This window comes from Artibeus jamaicensis, unplaced genomic scaffold (genome assembly GCF_021234435.1).
Source record: "Artibeus jamaicensis isolate MK-2021 breed Jamaican fruit bat unplaced genomic scaffold, CSHL_Jam_final contig_1085, whole genome shotgun sequence".
NCBI lineage: Eukaryota > Metazoa > Chordata > Mammalia > Chiroptera > Phyllostomidae > Artibeus > Artibeus jamaicensis.
In genome coordinates, this window is record NW_026521214.1 from 2,434,159 (window position 1) to 2,454,022 (window position 19,864).

The following is a 19,864-nucleotide window of genomic DNA, read 5'->3' on the forward strand; positions in this document are numbered from 1 at the left end:
AATAGTGTAAACTTTATCAATCTGATTGCTGAAAACTGATAGCTCAATTTACTGGGCGTTGCTGCAGTTATTCGTGACAGGGACCATCCTTTGAAGTGCCCGGAGCAGTGCCTGGTGCAGAATGGGTGCTCCGTAGTGTTTGCTGAGGGAAAATGTCACCGCTTGTAGTTTTCTGTCGGGGACTCCCATGTCCATACCCTTTGCCCATGCTTCCACGAAAATATCTGGCTTTTCCTTGTCCTATTGTAAGAACACTCTTTATCTCATGAATATTAACTATATCTTTGTTATCTATGTTGAACTTTGTGTTTCACCGCCCTTGATTTGAACTTCTGTGTGCTTTCTATTAAACTTTAAAAATGTTAATTATCCTCTTCAATTCCTGCTAGAATGCCATAGAATGTAATGAATATAGTGGGCTCCCTCTGGTGGTCACGAGAAAATCCCCAAATCCTAGTGGTCAGTACACAGTTAAACCTTGAGACTCTCATTAACGGGACATGGTACATTTTATAATTAATAGATTCTGAACGGCTAGACGATGGCTTAAGAGAAGACTTCTAATTATTTTCTTCCATTCATCAGTGGGTTTGCGAAGTGGTTCCAAAGGCCACTGTCCAAAACCACGCTCACCATCCTGCCTGCCAAGTCCCTGTTTGGAGATTTCCTGTGTCTGCCCAGGGCATCACCCCCACCCGCCCCACCCTCCCCCTCACCCCCCGGGCTTGCAGCTCCGGGCACTCCGTCCGCCCCGGAGCCTGTCCACCCTGCTGAGGACCTCTGTCCACCACACGGTGCAGGGCCAGTGGCAGCTGCTCTCTGCCATCAGCCCTCATGGCCCTCGTTCAAGGTCTCATGACCTCCCCTCTGGTGAAGTCATTCCACAGACAGTCACCATCCTTCCTTCACGCACCCAGCACCATTCTAGGTCTGGGGGCGTGGCGGGGGACAAGACAAGACCGTTCCCACCCTGGGCACCCCCTGAGTGCGCTGCTCTCCTGGCCCAAACCAGCAGCCCAGGCAGCTCTCCAAGCTGTTTCTGGAGTCCTCCTCCAAAAGCTGACCTCTGCCCACACTCCTTCAGCCTGGCCCCCTCCTCGCCCCCCCCCGGAAAAAAGACCCTCCGTTTGTAACTGAGCCCCATGCTCACGTCCCACCAAACAGAGCTGCTGGCCGCTCCCGGGGCTCCCCTCTGCCTCCGCGAGGGAGCCAGGCCTCGTGGGATGAGTCCCCCATTCCTGCTAGCGAAGATGTCAGCCAGTCTTCAAAACCCTGCCCAGCCGTCATCTCCCCCTGCCTGGGTCCCCTGTCTGAGGTGGTCTCTCCCTTCCTTCAGTCTCCGCAGGACTTTTTCTTCCAACTCTTCCCATTCTCAACACGTTATATTTCTCCTGCCCGTGCTGCTGTCCTCCAGAGCTGGATCCGCAGTCCCTCTGACAGGCTGCCTCTGACAACCTGGGTCAGCGCTGCCCCCTGGACACCCACAGAGCAGGGTGGGAAGCGACGGCTGAGTGAACAACTGAGTGAATAAATGAAGAAAAACCATCTCTGCCTGGTAGAGGGGAACTGAGGCCATTCTCCAGAGAACTCTAGCCTCCCCCCCAAAATCTGACACACCAACTATGTCCTTCAACTTTGCACGGCCTTACCTGGATAGCCTGACCGCCATTAAGCTGCTTTACATTTACCGTCAACTTAAGTCAACTGAAGTTTGTGATAAAAATGTATCACTTAAAAAAAATTCTACATCTAAGAAACAATTGAAAGTGGATACCACCTTCCTTCTTCAGAGTGTTGGAAAACACACCCCTTTCACTAAGCTCTTTCCAAAACCAACAACTGAATCAACAGGCTACAGTAGCTCCCACCAGGTCCGTCTGTTCGGCAATGACTGCCCCAGGCTATCGATGGGTGACAGGGTCTGCGTCCTCCTAGGTAGACTGTCACTCCTCGGCTCAGGCTGCCCTTCAGAACAGCGAGGCTCCCACTGATGTCTCTGCTCGTTCATTTCTGGAGGCGTGCCCTGCACCATGGGCACCGTGCATGCCATTTGGAAACCGCACCCGCTGTCTCTGGTCTGCCACACAAGGACGTAAGAAAGGCACGACAGGGAAACAAAGAGAAGCCCACTGTGACAGAAGTCCCGAGTACTCCCAGGCGGTTGAGCCTGGTGAGACACCAGTGTGTGCAGCACGAAGGGGCAGCTGCCCTGGGCTGTGCACGTGGCCTCGGGGGCCGGTGGCCTCTGACAGGAGTCCCCAGCAACACGGTCTCTTTTCCTTTCCGGTTCTCTCCCTCCTGTGCTCTGCCACCAGCCTTTTCCCACCCACATCCCACGAGGTCATGCCCATAAGCCCGCCTATTCTTCGTGCCTTCGCGCCGGTGGACCCAGCCGACCGCCCACTGCGAGCCTCCTCTCCCTGCCGCGTGGGCAGCCCTGACCCACGTCAGCGACAACGGAGAAGGCAGCAGGCTGCGGGCGGTGGTGTGCACTGGCCCGGGGGCAGTGGCGCCGACCTGAGAGCGACCCCAGGTGACTCTCGGGAAGCAGTGCCAGGCCCTGTTCTGCTCTCTGTCTGTGCATGTGACGCGTGCAGTCCTTGCAACAGCCCCCCAGGTGGGCGTGGCGCCCAACCAGCAGCAGCCCCTGTGCCGCGCTTGGCAGCCATCGCACGGAGCACCGCGGTCTGGGGCTCACACGACAGGCGCTCCTTTTCTCACAGCTCTGGAGGCTGGAAGTCCAAAGTCAGGGTGTCAGCAGGCGGGTTCCTCCCGAGGCCTCCCTCCTAGGCTTGTCTGCACGTGGTCTTCCCACTGCGTGCCTCTGTGTCCTGCTCTTCACTTCTTGGAAGGGCACTGGTCATACCAGATCAGGGCCCACTTTTACAACCTCATTCTAACTCAATTACCTCTTTAAAAACTGTATTTCCAACTACAGACACATTCTCAGGTGCTGAGGGGTCTAGGACTTGAAGGTGGGAATTGTGGGGAGGTCACGGTTCTCCAGCCCAGAAGGCGTCTCCGTTCCCCGATGCTGGGGCCTTTGAGAGGGACAGAGCTTTGTCTGCTGGGGCTGCCGAGAAGGCGTGCTCTCCCTGCGGAGCTGCTGGGGGCCACCTTCCCCCCCCCCCAGATGCTGGCTGAGAACGATGCGGAGAGGAGCTGAGAGACGGAGAGAGAGCCCCCGAGCCCGGCACACACCGGAATCCGGCTCTGCCTGTGACCTTTTCGTTTCCAGTTACACGAGCTAACAATTCCCCTTCTCTGTTACTGAGGTGCAATAGCATGGCGCGAACGTCCGTGAATGTTCTGAGGCTCCTAACAAGGACAGTTAGCTAAGGCCAGGACCTCAACACCAGAGCAGACCCTGCCTCCACACATGCAGGGCGGGGCCACACGGCAGCTGCGTGAGTGGATCCAGGCACCCGGGTGCCAGCCCTGAGCGGTCCTTTGGGACTCTCGAGTATCACGATCCTTCATAGCACGTCAGGGGGCCTGGTGCCAGCATCTCCAGGTGCCCAGATTGCTGCTCTGAGGGCGGGCTCCCCTGGCAGACTGAAGGCTCCTGCTCCCAGCCCGGTGTCTGCAGGCCCTGCCGTGTGCCGCAAGGCAGGCCTAGGACAGAGCACAAGGAAGGCAGAGGACGGCGAGGCAGTGGGCCTCCTTCCCTCCAAAGCTCCCCCAGAGGATGTTCTGCAGGAACACACGGCAAGAGAGAAGCCAAGTGTCCCTGCAGGGAAGGCCGGCTTCCCCACAGGCCGGCCCAACAGCCTGACAGGGCTCCATCATGTAACCCGAACACCACGGCACCTGCTCTCTGGTATTGGACAGAGTCGGACCATCTCAAAGACAAACTGCAAACTGTAAAACTGCAACAATGTATGTTACTATTTGTATAAAAACAGGAAGGGAGCTACGGGCTGAAATGTGCATCAGGTACCTCAAAAATCAGGCTGTTTGGTACAATAGCCACCAGCTACACATGGTTACTTAAAGTTAATTAAAATGATACACAAATTCACTTTGCCAGTTGCTTCAGACCTGTTTCAGGGGCTCAATAACCACCAGGAGCTAATCCGGCCACTCACTGGACGGCGCGCATTTCCACCATCTCGGGAGCTCCATCTGCCAGTGTCGCCCCAGCAGGAGTCAGCGACTGGTAATGCCGCTGGGAAAGGGGAGCGGGAGACTGTGTGTGCATGGGGGCGGGGTTCGCATGTAATCTTCCGTAGTACTTGAATTTTTTTATCACATCATATATTATTTTCTACTAAAAATGAACCATTTAAAAACCTTAAACACAATTTTTAAATGTTTCAGTACATCAGTCGCATCAGAGGGTGTTGGAGGACCGGAGGGACACGGGTCGGTGGCACTGTCTGAAGCCAGTTTCTGTGGAAGGAGGAGAAGACCCTTTGGGGGCAGGTGTGAGAAGGAGCAGGCTGGGGGTGGGTGCAGCTGGCAGCCTGCACACCTGGCCCACACTCACACCTGGCCCACACTCGCACCTGGGCCACATGCAGGAAACTCCTCTGTCCCTCACGTTTCAGTCCTCTCAGCAACCTTGTAAAGCCCTCAGGACGATTATTATTCCCATTTGTTTTAGTTCCCTAAGGCTGCTGTGTCGAATCACCACAGACTGGGTGGTTTGGGATGACAGAAGTTCATCTTCTTCAGTTCTGAAGGCCAGAACCCAAAATCAAGGTGTCGGCAGGCGGGTTCTCTGGAAGGGAGAATGAATCCCTTCCATGCCCCTCCAGCTCCTGCCAGGAAAAGGGGACGGTGGAGGGTGGGGGTGGGAGTGGGAGGGGCTGCACTCAGTCCTCAGACGTCCTGGTTGCGTCAGACGGCTGCTGCCTCCGCTCCCCAGGGCCATCTCCTCTGAGTGTCTCTGTGTCTCAAATCTGTCCCTTCTGTGTCTTATAAGAACATCCATCATTGACTTTAGGGCCCGGCCTAAATCCTGAACGATCTTATCTCAAGATCCTTAACTTAGTTATATCTGCAAAGACCTTATTTGCAAATAAGGCCACATTTATAAGTATGGGGATGTGGGGACTGGGACACACCTTTAGGGGGACACAATTCAACCTGCTACACCATTTTATAGATAAGGGGTGCAAGGCTCAGCGGCCCTTCCTTTGTCCAAGGTCCCAGGACTACGTCAGGGCCCAGGCCTGCCAGCTCTCCCTCCCGCCACTGACTGGGGCAGGAGCAGCCGCGGGCCCCTGCCCTCAGCTTCCGGGCTCCCACTCAGCACCGCTTCACAATGTGCAGCACACAAGAAGAGCCCCCGCCCCTTCCCTGGCCTCCATATCCGTCTGCTGCATCCTAGCATCTGACAAAAGGTTACAGTGTCCCCCAGGCGTGGGAAGGAGCCAGGCAGGGGGATCTGCGGGTATCTCAAATCAGATGGGGACCCACGCGGCGCAGGGTGGTCTATGTGTGTCTGGACTCCAAGAGCCCGCGGGCAGATCAGAGACAGGGAGACCGGCGATGAGTCAAGGCTTCTGGTGCCGGAGAAAAGGCCTCTGTTGGAGAACGTGCCAGCCTCCGGGCTTTCGCATCAATTAGGGCTCTGGCCCAAAGGGCTCTAGTGAGTCCTCCGGCTCCAAGCAGCAGGAGAGAAAGTGCAGCCGGCGTGGGCACGAGCCCTGGGCACACAGCCCACTGATGCCGGGTGGCTGGACGGCAGCAGCCCAGTGCTGACCGCCAGCAGGGCCCCTCCCCTCAGAGAGCAGGGGAGGTCCCCGTCCCCTTGTCAGTGGGGCTGCAGGTTCTGGCCAGCCTTTCAGCCTCCGTGGTCTTCCCTGACACCCTCTTGGAGCATCCCTTTGTGGTCGGGGATCCCCCAAGGGAAGATGGGCTTTGACCTGTTCTTTCTCTGCGACTCCAAAACCAGTCTCTGGAGCCCACACCTGTAACATGTCATCGTATTTTGGTGAAGAGCCTTCCAGTTACTAAGTGGCAGACTGAGGTTTGGATTTGGCTTGGATTTATTTAGGGCTCCAGGCCCCTCCCTGCCTCCTTGTCCCTGTCCATCCATCACCAGTATTTGGGACTTTCAAACTTCCAACCAGCCACCCAGGCCATGCCTGTAAGCAGATGCAGCCGAAACAAACCCCCCCCCCAGGAGTTTGCATTCAAGTCTACGGTCGTTCAAAACTTCACAGTGCTGCCGTGACCCACAGAACTGACTTCACAGCTTACGAACGCGCTGTGCCTCCCCGGTTAGAACACTTTTACCCACATAACACATGTGAATTTACATCCATACGACACTGAGAAAGATGGAAGGGGAACAAAGAGGAATCGCACTCATTTCATACGTTTTGTGGATCATCCGAAAAGTCATATTTTTGGGTCTCCCTCATTTTCTCCCCATTGAATTTAACTTCTGACTTACTGAACAAGTACCGAGGCCTTCACTTGTCACGTCCTCCACCCCCCCCACCGTCGAAACCTTGGAGGTGCTACCCTTGAAAGTTAGCTCAAGCTGGACCGTCACACCCTCTCCCGCTGGCCCCTAGGGACCCGTGAGGCCTCACAGCAGGAGGCACACCTTGGCAGACGTCAGGGCGGCTCCCAACCTGGAGACGTCGGTTATGAGTGAGCTCGATTTCTGGACTCGAGAAGGAGATTGGAAATGCCAGGTGACTTGACTACCGGCAGGTGTAACAGTGAGGACAAGGGCCACTGGGTTCAGCTGTTCGGTCACCTCGTCCAACACGGAGAGAAGTCTGGGAAGTGTTATGACCTTCCACCCATTTACTGGTGCACGTACCACCTTACAAGGGGCTAAGGCGAACCTTAAACCACACGCCTAAGTTCTCAGTCATTGCCTGTGCAGAGCGCCCATGAGCACCACGGGAAGCCCTGATGTGAGTCAGCATCCAGCCAAGTGGGTTAGGGATCAACACTCCTGGCTCTATTCACAGCCACACTGGTCTACACCACCAAACCCCCAGAGAGTCGGGATTATTTGAATAATTCAGACCATGTTTCCTGCCCCCTTCTTCTACCCAGACTGAAAGAAATAAAAACAAACAAACAAACAAAAACCGATTTAGGCATATTATCACCCCCACTCTCCAAAGTCGGAAATAGAGCTGAGGTCAACGTGCTGTGCGCCCCGTGGCTGCCTCACGCCTGTCTCTCCAGCTTCATCGTGGGCGGGCGGGCGGGCTCCTCCCCAGCATCTGAGCCGCTATTTCAAGCCGTGTCTAGCTGTTCTCAGCTCCCCCCTCAACACCACCATCCCCATCAAACCGAGGCCGTCAATCTCGCTGGATCTCTGACTAGTGCTATGCCTGCCAGGGAAGATGTGGGACGAATGGCCCCAGGATGGGCCACCAGGAAAAACAGACAGCCTGAGACCACAGTGACAACCGTGACCATGTCCTTGGCAGTTCTGAGCACACAGACGGGAGGAAAGACGGGTACACAGAAGTCGGAGGCCGGCGAGGATCAACCGCGCACTTACCCTGGGAACAGACGCATTCGGCTGGCGCTTCCCGAACAGTCCGGGGCTTGACGAGTCCCTCCAACTTCTGAGCCAGGAAGAAAAGAGGAGAGAAAACGAGGATGAGTTTGAGAGCACAGAGAGATAAACGTGGAAAACTCAGCAAAAATCAGTGTATCGAAACGGTAAATTGACTGCGGCGGGGATTTTTGAAGACATTTTTTAAAGGGTGGAGTTCCATTGTACACAGTTTTGGAATGAGAGGGGAAACAAAAGGAAACATTGAGCAATTACTTGGGACTCCCTGAAAAGAAGGCGGCAGCTTCCTGCTTTGTTTCGACATCTTCGAGCACGAATCAAGGAAAGCCACAGTGAAGGTGCAGTCGGCGTGAACCCGGGGGAGGCAGGGCAGAGCAGGCGGGCGGGGCCCTTGGAGCAGCTTTGGTACCCAGCTCACCCCAGCAGCCTGCCTGCCGGAAGCCCGGGCCCCCAGCCTGCAGCCCCTCCCAGCCCGCTGCTGCAGGGGCGGGTGCGCTGAGCTCCGACCCCTGTCCCAGCCCAACCCACCCTCACAACATCTTCCTTTCTTCTGTCCTGTGGAGGGGCTTGGCCCCGACAACTTTGTTCCACACAGTTCAACAAGCATCTCCGCACATGCCCAGCCCCGTGCTCGCGGGTGAGGGGAAAAGCATTACTACAGAAGTCATGTCAGAAGTCACAGCTCCACCATTATACCTCACAGAACAGCTCCGGCACCATCCCCGCCTGGTCTGACCCTTGGAGTGACCCCTGAGGCCCAAATTATTGTCCTTTCCGCTGAGAGGACACAGGTGCAAAGAGAAGAAGAAGGAGAAGAGGAAGAGGAGGAGGAAGAAGAGTATATTTTCTAAATCCCAAATCAAGGTTTAGGAATCGAGGAGACTGGCCGGTAACCCCCAAACTAGCCCAGGCTGAGTCCTGACAAGAATGTGCAGTGTACAGGGTCCAGCAGAAGTAGCCCCAGCTTGAGCGTGGTTGCTAGGGTAATAATATGCATGTAATCATTTATAGTTTTAATTTGAACATTTCACCTAAAATGTCATATGGTATGCTTGAGTGTGATGTTGTTATGTTAAATAATTTATTACATGCTTATGATTTTCTAATAAAAAAGGGGCATTTTTTTGGTGCCGGATCCTACATTAACCTCTCTCTAGGAAAAAAACAAGCTTCAAAAAACCCCCAAAACCTCACTACAAGCAAAACAGAGCAAATCCCAAGTGTGTTAGTTAAGCTGCGTGAAAAATGCCCTGTGACGCGCAGAACTGGTACATCAGTTTCAAACGTAGACACGTAAACTTTAGAGCGCTGCTTCCTCAGGCCAAGCCTGGAATGTCCCAGAAGACGGGTGTCTGGCCAGGCCTGGAGCTGTCTCTGGCTGGGACGGCCCAGGACCAGGAGCTGAGACAAAACACCACCAGGTTAGCTCCAGCCACCAGCAAAGCCGCCATTCCTGTTGGCTAGTCACCTTCATTTTCCCAGATGTGCAACAGGTTGATGCAGACAAGAGATGGAACTGTGGCTGGAATCGAGGGAGGGAACCTGCGGCTGCATGGTCACCACACCTGGGGGAGGGTGGGAAAGCAGTGTGGAGATGGGTGGAAGGTGGAGGGGCCGCCTGTACACGCACCCACCTGGTCCACCCTCCCACACCGCCCTCCAGTGGGCGCCAGGCTCTCAGCCCATTCGTACCCCACCTGCCTCACGTCCCTGCTCTGTGCTGGAGCCACCCACCAGGCCCAGAGCTAGGCTACCAGCAGCCCAGGCTGATTCCCTAGTCCCAAGAAGGTCCCTGCACCCCACAAAGCTTCCTCAGGGCTCCCACCAAGTTGGGGGGGCGGTTAGCTCTGCCCCAGGCAGCAGCAGATACCACCCTGGCCCCACAAGCGCGGGACCTTGGAACTCACTTTCCCCCATTGCAGCTGCAAAATTTACCTGGAAAAGAAATCCGGCCTTCTAGTTTAAACTGATTTGTTGGAGCTCTCATCTGTTTTTATCATTGCTAGACAGACGAGAATTCACCCTAACCACCACCACCCCCTTTTAAACAAAAGAATTTAATACTAAAAAAAAAGCTAACTTTTTTTTCATCCTCACTGGCTTTCCCATTGCCTTTCAGAGACAGAACATCAATGGGAGAGAGAAACATGGATCAGCTGCCTCCCACATGTGCCCCAAGCGGCGGTGAACCCGTAACCCAGGCACGCGCCCTGCCCAATCGAACCTTTCAGTTCGGCGAGGATGCTTCAACCCAGCCACCAGGCCAGGGCCACCCGGCCTTTATTTAACAACTGCTATCCCACCTGGGCGGTTCCCCTAACTCGGAAGGGGGCCTTATCCAATACTGATAGGAAACACAACCACTTTCAAGCTATGCTTATTTTAAAATAAAAAGCTCAGCAGGAAACTTCTGATGAGAGGGCAAAACGAAACTCAGTGCCGGCAGGGGCATCGTAAGTTACTGGGATGGAGTTTTGTTCTGTCCCTCACTCTGACCCTGGCAGGTTCATCTTCCCGGACTGGAGGGTGACTGCGAGGGTTCATCCCCTAACCCTCTACCCTCCCCACCTCCTGGTCCTGACTCTCTGTGGACTTGGAACTGTCCCTACTATGCGCACAGAAGGAAATGTTTGAATTAGAAAACCAATCCCACATTCCATGTTCTTTTGTAGTCTACGAAAATATTCTTTTGTGCTTAGCTTTGTGAGAAATGACTTAAAAGCCCCAACTTTAAAACAAAATCCTCACCCGAGGACATTCTTTATTGCTTTTAGAGAGAGAAGGGGGAGGGAGAGAAACGTCAATGCAACAGAGAGCAGGGGCGGGCTGCCTCCCGTGGTCCCTGGGCCTGGGATGCAACGCACCCCCCAGGTCTGTGCCCCGACCGGGAATCAAACCATCCCAACCAACGGATCCACATGGGCCGGGGCAAAGCCTCCCTTATTTATTTATTTATCCTCACCTGAGGATTTGTTTATTGATTTTAGAGAGATGGGGGCTGGGGAGACTGAGAAACACCAGTTAGTCGCCTCCCAGGCACGGAGCCCACAGCAGAGGTGTGCTCCCTGACTAGAGTCAAACCCCAACCCTTTTGGCGTCCTGGACAGCGCTCCAACTACCGGGGCTACCGGGCCACCAGGCCAGGCAGGACCCCTGGCATCTGCAAACAACTTGGTCCTGGTTGCACATATGCAAACAAGTCGTGACTCTGAAAGTAAACAAAAGATGAATTTCCGAGAAAACTCGGGAAGCCCTCCCTCCGGAAGTGCTGAGGAGGAGGAGGAGAGAAAATGAATCAGGGCAAATCATGGTTTTCGAAGGAGCACCACAGTCACAGGATAAATGCGCGAGCGAGCAGCTGCTGCGCTGTCTGGAGTGTGTCCCCAGATGGTCGGCCACGCCCCCGCTTGGTTCCACACTGATGACATGGGAACGAACGTGCAAAAAAGGACGTGATGATTTATTTCTGTAAAACGCTCCAAACGAAGCCACAGAGACATTCCTCTCCTTTGACAGAAAATTCCTACCTTAGGGAATAATACCCCCAAGAAAACGAATCGGCAGAAGCAGCATAATAAAATGATGTTCAGGAGGAAGTTGTGCCTCAGCACGGAGGGAAGGGCGGAGCGTCCCCTCGGCGAGACTGTCACCTCTTTGTGCAACAGCGCGGCGAAGACAAGGAGGAGCGTGGCTGATACGGTGACTAAATCGCCTGCAGCTGTGTGAACGTCAGGCCCGGCGTGGCCGCAGCTAGAGAACATCCGCTCACTCGCGTGTTGGGATTACGATGATTTACTTCTTTAAAAATTCTTTCTGCATTGTAATACCATCTTCTCAGGAAAAAAAAAAAAGAAAATCCTAGAAGTAGAAGAGCCAAAATGAAGTCCTGCGATCTTCCTGCTGAGGACTATTTTTGAGTGCTGGACAGGTCACTGCATCTCTGCAGTTCCCGCTCCAGGCTCACCTCTGCTAATGGGCAACACGGGCCCCCGGGGGGGGCCTGGGGGAGAACCAAGCCCTCTCCGCACAGCCACGGGCCCCATCCGCTCCCTCAGGATGGCCACGCGTGTTCCACGGCCACCAGACTCCACGAGGGCAGCACTTCTGAGCATTCTTTTTTCTTCTGCCGCACCATGGTGACGGTGACGGTGACAGTGATGGTGGTGGTGAAGAGGACAGCAGATATAAAGCATTATCATCAAGGTCACTGACTATCAAGGATGTGCCAGGTGCTCTACCAGTGGCTGCCATCTCTAGTCCTGCCGATCACTCTCGCGGCACCATGACTGCCATTATACCCATTTACAGATGAGAAAACTGAGTCCTAGAGAAGGCAACCTAAGTGTCAGGGCTGCACTTGCATCCTGGTATCAACGAACTCCAATCACGAAGCAAGACAACTATCACTTATAGACAATTTTCATGTCTAAAAGAAAGGGTGTTATCAAAAGCTCATTCATACACTGGAATATGATTTGACTTTGCATGGTGGGTACACAATGAAATACACAGTTCACAAAGAAGTTGGACCCAAGGAAGCACACACCAAGACTCATTATAAGTACATTACCCAAGATTAAAGATAAGGAGAGGATCTGAAAAGCAGCAAGAGAAAAGAAGACAGTTACCTACAAAGGAGTTCTGATTAGACTATCAGCTGATTTCTCAAAAGAAACCTTATAGGCAAGAAGGGGCTGGAAAGAAGTATTTAAAGCTAAGAAAGGCAAGATTCTTTATCCAGGATTGCTCTATCCAGCAAAGCTATCATTTAGAATGGAAAGGCAGATTAAGTGCTTCCCAGATAAGGTCAAGTTAAAGGAGTTCATCATCACCAAGCCCTTATTACATGAAATGTTAAAGGGACCTATCTAAGAAAAAGAAGATCAAGAATATGAAGAGTAAAATCACAACAAACTCACAACTATTAACAACCACCCCCCCCCCCAAAAAAAAAACCCCACAGTAACAAAAACGAATTAAGCAAACAACTAGAACAGGAACAAAAGCACAGAAATGTAGATCACATGGAGGGTTATTAGCATGGGGAGTATAAAGAGGAGAGAGGGGGAAAAGGTACAGAGAATAAGTAGCATAGATGGTAGGTACAAAATAGACAGGGGGAGGTTAAGAATAACATGGGAAATGTAGAAGCCAAGGAACTTATATGTACAACCCATAGACATGAACTAAAAGGGGGGGGGGATGTGGGTGGGAGGAGTGTGCAGGGCGGAGGGGAATGAAGGGGGGAAAATGGGACAACTGTATTAGCATTATCAATAAAATATATTAAAGAAAGAAATACACAGTTCATGTATTCTAGAAATGTACACTTGAAACCTTTATCTTATTAATTAATGCCGCCCCAATAAATTTCATTCTATAAAAGCTAGGCCCTACGAAACCATAAGGGTGGAATCAGATCAGCGGTTGTAAAAGGCTGGGGAAGAGGAAGCAGGAGACACACAGAGGAGCTGTGACAGCTATGAAGCTGTTCTGTGTGGGGTTGGGGAGGTGCGGATAGGACACTAGGCACTTGTCACAAGCTATAGGCCTGCACATCACCCAGAAGGAACTTCAATAGATACACATTAAAAAAAAAAAAAATCAACCAGAATCCCTGGGATGAACGCAGGCTGAGTCAGATGAAGCCAAGTATAAAAAGAGTATATGATGTAACCTCACCGAAGGTGGTCAAGCCAAACACGTGGCTGAGCAAGTAACTCTGCACAGTGGTGCATCTGTTGAGAACTGTCACGCTGCAGACCAAAGACACTGCATATGAGTGCTGCACTCTAGTGAGTCAGGTTGTTTCTCCTTGCGTACAAGGCAGCAATTTTTGAAACCCCTTTCCATATGTATTGGGGTTGAACAAATGTGTACATAAGCTCTGAGTAGTGGGAGCCAGGCTCAGTGTTCAAGAAAGTTATAAATCAGTAGAGGCGGCGAGCTGGAAAGAACCCTGTGGTGCGGAATTCGTCAGAGGCATCCCTGTGAGGTGGTGTCTGCGTGCACACATGGGTGCGTATAGCAGTAACTTCAGGTGCGTGGACACCAAGGGGTGAATGTGCACACATATACACCCTGCCGTCTGCGGAGAACGCCTGTAGCCAATGACCCCGCCCCCAGTAGCAACAAGCACACCCAGCACCGGGATCTTGGTTTCTAATAGCATTCTCCAATAAAAGAAACCAAGACTCTTTGGAAAGATGGCTGATTCTAGGGCCAGGGCAGGAAAAATTCCAGGGGAGCCTGGAGTGTCTTGTGCCAGAAAGTAAGGAAGTGCTTTAAAAAAAAAAAAAAGGAGGGGGCGTGGCTCAAAGAAACACAAAACTGACCCAGAAGAGCTCAGAATGGCCAAGGCTGGAATAATCTAAGCAACAAAATGAATAATGTAGTATTGGATTGTAGAGAAGAAATTAAATATCTATGAGTCCATAATGACATAAATGGTTGAATAAACAAACAAACAAGAAGAATATATAGACTTCCCTCTCCAGTCATGGAACAACATCCCCTTCTCCTTGAGTGGAGGTCTGAACTTACTCACTTTCAAGGAGCAGGGTTGGGAAAGGAAAAGAGTGACTTGCTAATGGAGAACTCCGGCAGACACCACTGTAACCCAGAGATTGAGGTTAAAGCACCAGTGACAGGTCGTGCTGACATCAAGGACCCCTGACGTGAGGGCACGACAATGGTGAGCCGCTATAGTGGTACTCATTCCAAACCCTTACGGCCCAGTCAGATTATGAGAAATATCAGACTAGCCCCAAAGGATGGACTTCCTACAAAATACCTGACCACTATGCCTTGAAATTTGCAAGAACACACAAAACAAAAAAAGACTCAGAAAGTGTCATAGGTTAAAGGGGACACCGCAACTGACTGCAATATGGTATCCTGGGTGAGACCCCAAAAGGGGAAAAGGGCATCAGAACAAAACCTGGTAAGATCTGAATAAAGTCCATGGTTCACTTAAAGAAATGGGTAGCAGAATCACAGAGTCCCTTACACCAATTAAGATATAACATCGTTATTTTCTATAACAGATCTGTTCTCAAATTTTTTTAAATGGAGGTGACATTCGCATTGCATAAAATTAGCCATTTTCAAGTGAACAACTCAGTGGCATTTAGGGGAGTCCCAACACTGTGTAACCACGCCTTTCTCTAGCTCCCTGCCTCGCCCCAGAACAGCGCCATTGCCCCAGGAAGGGACCCCAGGCCCGTCCGCAGTGGTTTCCCACGGCCCCCTCCTCCCAGCCACCACCTCCGTCTCTGTGCACGGACCTCTCCTGGGCATTTCACAGGCACAGATCCGCACAACATGTGACTGGTTTCTTTCACTTGGCATGTTTTTGAGATTCACCCACTTTATACATTCCTTTTAATGGCTGAAAAACGTGACATTGTATGTCTAAACCACAATGTGTTTATCCGTGTGTTTACGGGTGAACATTTGGGCTGTTTCTATCTTCCGGCCGTTGTGAATAGTGGCGCAATGAGCATGAGCACATGTGCGTACATGTTCGAGTATCTGTTTTCGGTTCTTTGCAGTATGTGCCCTGGAGTGGAATTGCTGGGCCATATAGTGATTGCATATGTAACACCTTGAGGCCCCACCAAACTGACCCGTGGTGGCCAAACCATTTCACACTTCCATCAGCCAAGCACAAAGGTTCCAGTTTCTTCCTATTTTCACCAACAAATCTGAGTGGACGTGAAGTAGTATTTCATTGTGGTTTTGATTTGCATTTCCCTCATGACTAATGATGTTGAACCTTTTTTTGTATACTTGTTGACCATTTGTACATCTTTTTAAAGTATATTTTATTGATTATGCAATTATAGTCATCTCAATTTTCCCCCTTTGTCCCCCTCTGCCTGGTTCCCCCCTTCCCTCCAGTGATCCATCCCCCACTTAGTTCATGTCCATGGGTCATGCATGTAAGTTCTTTGGCTTCTCCATTTCCTACACTGTACTTAACCTCCCCCTGCCTATTCTGTGTCTACCAATTACTCTTCTTAATTCACACCCATTCTCCCCCTGCCCCCTCCCAACTGATTACCCTCCAAATGATCTCCATATCTATGGTTCTATTCCTATTCTAATTGTTTGCTCAGTTTGTTTTTTAGATTCAGTTGTTAATAATTGTGAGTTTGTTGTCATTTTAATGTTCATAACTTTGATCTTCTTTTTCTTAAATAAGTCCCTTTAACATTTCATATAATAATGGTTTGGTGATGATGAATTCCTTTAGCTTTACCTTGTCTGGGAAGCACTTAATCTGCCCTTCCATTCTAAATGAAAGCTTTGCTGTGTAGAGTAATCTTGGATGTAGGTCCTTGCCTTTCATGGCTTGGAATACTTCTTTCCAGCCCCTTCCGCCTGCAAGGTTTCTCTTGAGAAATCAGCTGATAGTCTTACAGGAGCTCCTTTGTAGGTAACTCTCTGTCTTTCTGTTGCCACTTTTAAGATCCTCTCTTTATCTTTAATCTTTGACATTTTAATTATGATGTGTCTTGGTGTGGCCTTCTTTGGGTCCAACCTGTTTGGGACTCTCTGTACTTCCTGGACTTATATGTCTATTTCCTTTGCCAAGTTAGGGAAGTTTTCTTTCATTATTTTTTTCAAATAAGTTTTCAATGGCTTGATCTTCCTTTTCTCCTTCTGGCATCCCTATGATTCAGATGTTGGCCATTTTGGAGCTGTCCCTGAGTCTTCTTAAACTCTCATTGTTTGAATTCTTGTTTCTTCATTTTGTTCTGGTTGAATGTTTATTTCTTTCTTATGTTCCAAATCAGTGATTTGAATGCCAACTTCCTTCCCTTCACTGTTGGTTTCCTATGGATTTTTCTTTATTTCCCTTAGTAGAGCCTTCATTTCTTCCCTTTTGCTTTTGCCATATTCAATGAGTTATTTGAGCATTCTGGCCACCAGTGTTCTGATTCTGCGCCTGATAGGTTGGGACAAGTTTCCGGGCTTCAGCGCAGGGTGAAGAAATAGCTGGCAGCCTTCTGCACTTGAGGGATGACAGAGGAGCCCAGGGATCACAGGCAGTTCGAGCTTGCGGAGCCACGGGCCTGAGCAGTGAGAGCGGCACGCAGAGAACCACGAAGCTCTGTTCCTTGCATATGTGTGCGAGAAAATGGCCTGACACCCAGACCAGAACCAAGGATTAGAGGGAACCGTGTCCAACCTCACGTGGGATTGGGACACAGGACTCTTATGATTGCCTGTTCAAACACTGAGTGGATTTAGACACCAGGACGGGTCACGCCCGGGGGTTAGTAACCAACCCTCGGTCAAACACACCTCTGGTCCCGCCTAATGGATCTTAAAAACAAAATGCAAAGGGATCAAACTATTTTCCCAGTAACTTAACTGTGACACAACAAGGCTCGTGAATGTTAATAGAATACAAAAATATCTAGCACCCACTGAGGTAAAAACTTGTGATGTCTGGCATACAATTACAAGCTACCAGTAGGAAAAAAAGGCTTTAAAATGAGCCAAAAAATCAATTCATTGAAACTGACCCACAACTGCCATAGATGTTAAAATTAGCATAGAAAACCTTAAAATGATGGTTGTAACTGTGCTGCATATGTTCAGAAAGTTAAGTAGAGACATCAGAAATATTAAATGATCTAAACTGAAATTCTAGAGATGAAAACTATTACGTCTGAGATTTAAAAATGTGGTAGAGAGAATTAATGGCAGTTTAGACACTGCCAAAGGCAAGATTAATAAACTGGAAGTCTGCTCTAGAAATTATACAAAATGAACACACAGGGAAATATTTTTTTTTAAGAAAGAGAATAACATTAGTAAACTTGGGACTTCGGGTGTCCCAATATATGTGTGATTATAGTCCTCAAGGGAGAATAGAAAAAAATATTCAAAGAAGTAATGGCTAAAAAATGTTTCAAAACTTGATGAAAACTATAGACCCACAGATCCAAGAATCTCAGTGAAGCTCATGCACAATAAACATACAGAAAACCACACTGAACCCTGGCTGGTGTAGCTCAGTGGATTGAGTGCAGGCCTGCGAACCAGAGGATCGGGGTTCGATTCCCAGTCAGGGCACATGTCTGGGTTGCAGGCCAGTTCCCAGCAGGGGACACACAAGAGGCAACCATACATTGATATTTCTCTTCCTCTCTCCTTCCTTTCCCCTCTAGAGAAAAATAAATTAAAAATCTTTAAAGAAAAGAAAGAAAGAAAACCACACTGAGGTCAACCATTCTACTCCCAGAGAAATGAAAGCATTTTCCATATAAAGACTTGTGCATGAATGTTCATAGCAGCTTTGTTCATAACAGCCAAAAACTGAAAACAACTCAAATATCCATTAATCATATATGAGTAAACAAATTGTGGGATATCCTTATAATAATACTTAGTAATTAAAAAGAATGAACTAATTACACATGCAAAAGCACCAAAGAAACTGTCAATAATTATACTGAGTGAAGGAAACCAGACCCCTGTCCCCACAAAACAGAATGCATAGTTCCATTCATATCAAATCTCTAAAAACGAGAACTAATCCATTGCAGCAGAAGTCAGTAACACCTGGTGGCAGATGGGGGGGAGGGTGGAGGAGCAAGTTCGAGGAGACAGGAGGAAACTTTAAAGGGGGACGAACGTGCTCACTGTTTTGATTGCGGAGGCTCTTTCTGGTGAACACACGTCCAAACACATCCAATTGTACATGTGTAAGCCAAGTATACTAGAGAAGCCAAATAACAAAAACTCCCGGGCCACATGCGTCCGGGGCTCAGCAGGCATCAGGTCACCATGCTAAGCTTCAGGTTCCACCTGGGGGCCAGGCAAACCTCCCGCAGTCAGGTGCCCGCTGCAGGCGGGTGGGTGAGGACACCTAGTCCCGCCCAAGCACTTGGCAGGAGCTCAGAAACTGTTCTCTAAAGAATGTGGGTTTAATCAGTGACGCCCACTGGCACAGAGTCACTCTCTCTTAAACCACATTGGCAAACATTTCCCTCATGTGCCCTGCTCTCCCAAAAAACATTAGCGTGTTTTGAAAGGGTTGGTCTGCAAACACAGTGCAATCCTTCAGTAATCCTCAATGTGTGTTCCCATTCACTATTTTTCAAACACACTTCACTGCCCATCGAACCTGCCCTGCAGGGGAATGGATGGCCCCCAAGATGGCCCCCGGCCTGTTGAGGGGAGGCCTGAGGCTGCCCCAGTGCACGGCCTCCAAGCCCCCCCCCCCACCGCGGCCAGCGTTCTCCAGGGCGCAGCTGCCGCATTGGGCCTGCTCAAAGCCCCACGCTGAGTTCCAGCTGCTGCCCACTCCATCCGGTCCACAGAGTCTGGAGTTCCCCTCCTGTGTCAGGTCCAATTAGAAGGTGTTGTGGGCTGAACTGTGTCCCCCTAAATTCATGCGTTAGAATCCTAACCCCCAGTCCTTAAGAATGTGACTCTATTTAAAGATGGGGTCTTGGAAGTGGCAATTAAGGAAAAGGAGGATATTATCAATGTCCAATGTGAGTGGCATCCTTGTCAGAGGGATTAGGAGACTCACACTCAGAGAAAAGTCCACGTGGAGACACAGGGCAAAGACGGCCGTCTGCAGGACAAGGGGAGGGGCCTCGGGAGACGCCCACTCTGCTGACACCTTGGTCTTGGACTTCCAGCCTCTGGAACCACGAGGAAAGAAATGTGTGATGTCTGAGCCACGCAGACTGTGGTACTTGCTACGGCAGCCTAAGCGGACACCCTAGTCCGCCACCTTCAGAGTGCACATGGGCCCCCAGGGGAATAAAGTGAGAGCAGGTGGAAAAGACCTGGAGGATTCGGATGCTGGCCTGAGAGGGGAATTGTACCTCATCGGCCAGGGAGGCTCTGAGGGTCGATGGGCCAGGGGAGGGAGACACCAGGGAATGTGACCGGCCAGGGGCTTGGGGTGGCTGGACTCAGTCAAAGAAGTAACTATTTCAAGAAGCATCCCCCTGGCCCTGGCCAGGGGCCTCAGTTGGTTGGAGCATTGTCACATGCACCAGAAGTCACAGGTTCGAATCCTGGTCAGGACACACACCTAGACTGCAGCTTTGATCTCCAGCTGGGGCATGTACAGGAGGCAATTGATGGATGTTTCTCTCTCTTTTTCTCTCTCCCTTTCTCTCTCTCTCTCCCTCAAGTCAATAAACATATCCTCAGGTGAGGATTAGAAGAAGTTTTTTAATTTAAAAAAGGACCCCACGAATAGGACTGAAATAGAGGGGCCAGAAGAAAGTCCGCCAGCAACCCCTGCGGGCTGAGTCTTTCCCCAGCTCAGCGCATTCAAAGCCAGGCTGGGTGAAAGCGTCCTCACAGGGGTGGGAGGGCGGAGGC

The 19,864-nt window shown here is 50.6% G+C and overlaps 1 protein-coding gene across 1 annotated transcript in view; it reads right to left on the reverse strand.

Moving 5' to 3' along the window:
- COL23A1 (collagen type XXIII alpha 1 chain) overlaps positions 1-19,864 on the reverse strand; it is a 278,834-nt gene that overhangs the window by 249,712 nt on the left and 9,258 nt on the right. The window contains exon 2 of the mRNA XM_037164065.2: positions 7,484-7,550. Coding sequence (XP_037019960.1) covers positions 7,484-7,550 — 67 coding nt within the window. The remainder of the gene's footprint in view (positions 1-7,483; positions 7,551-19,864) is intronic.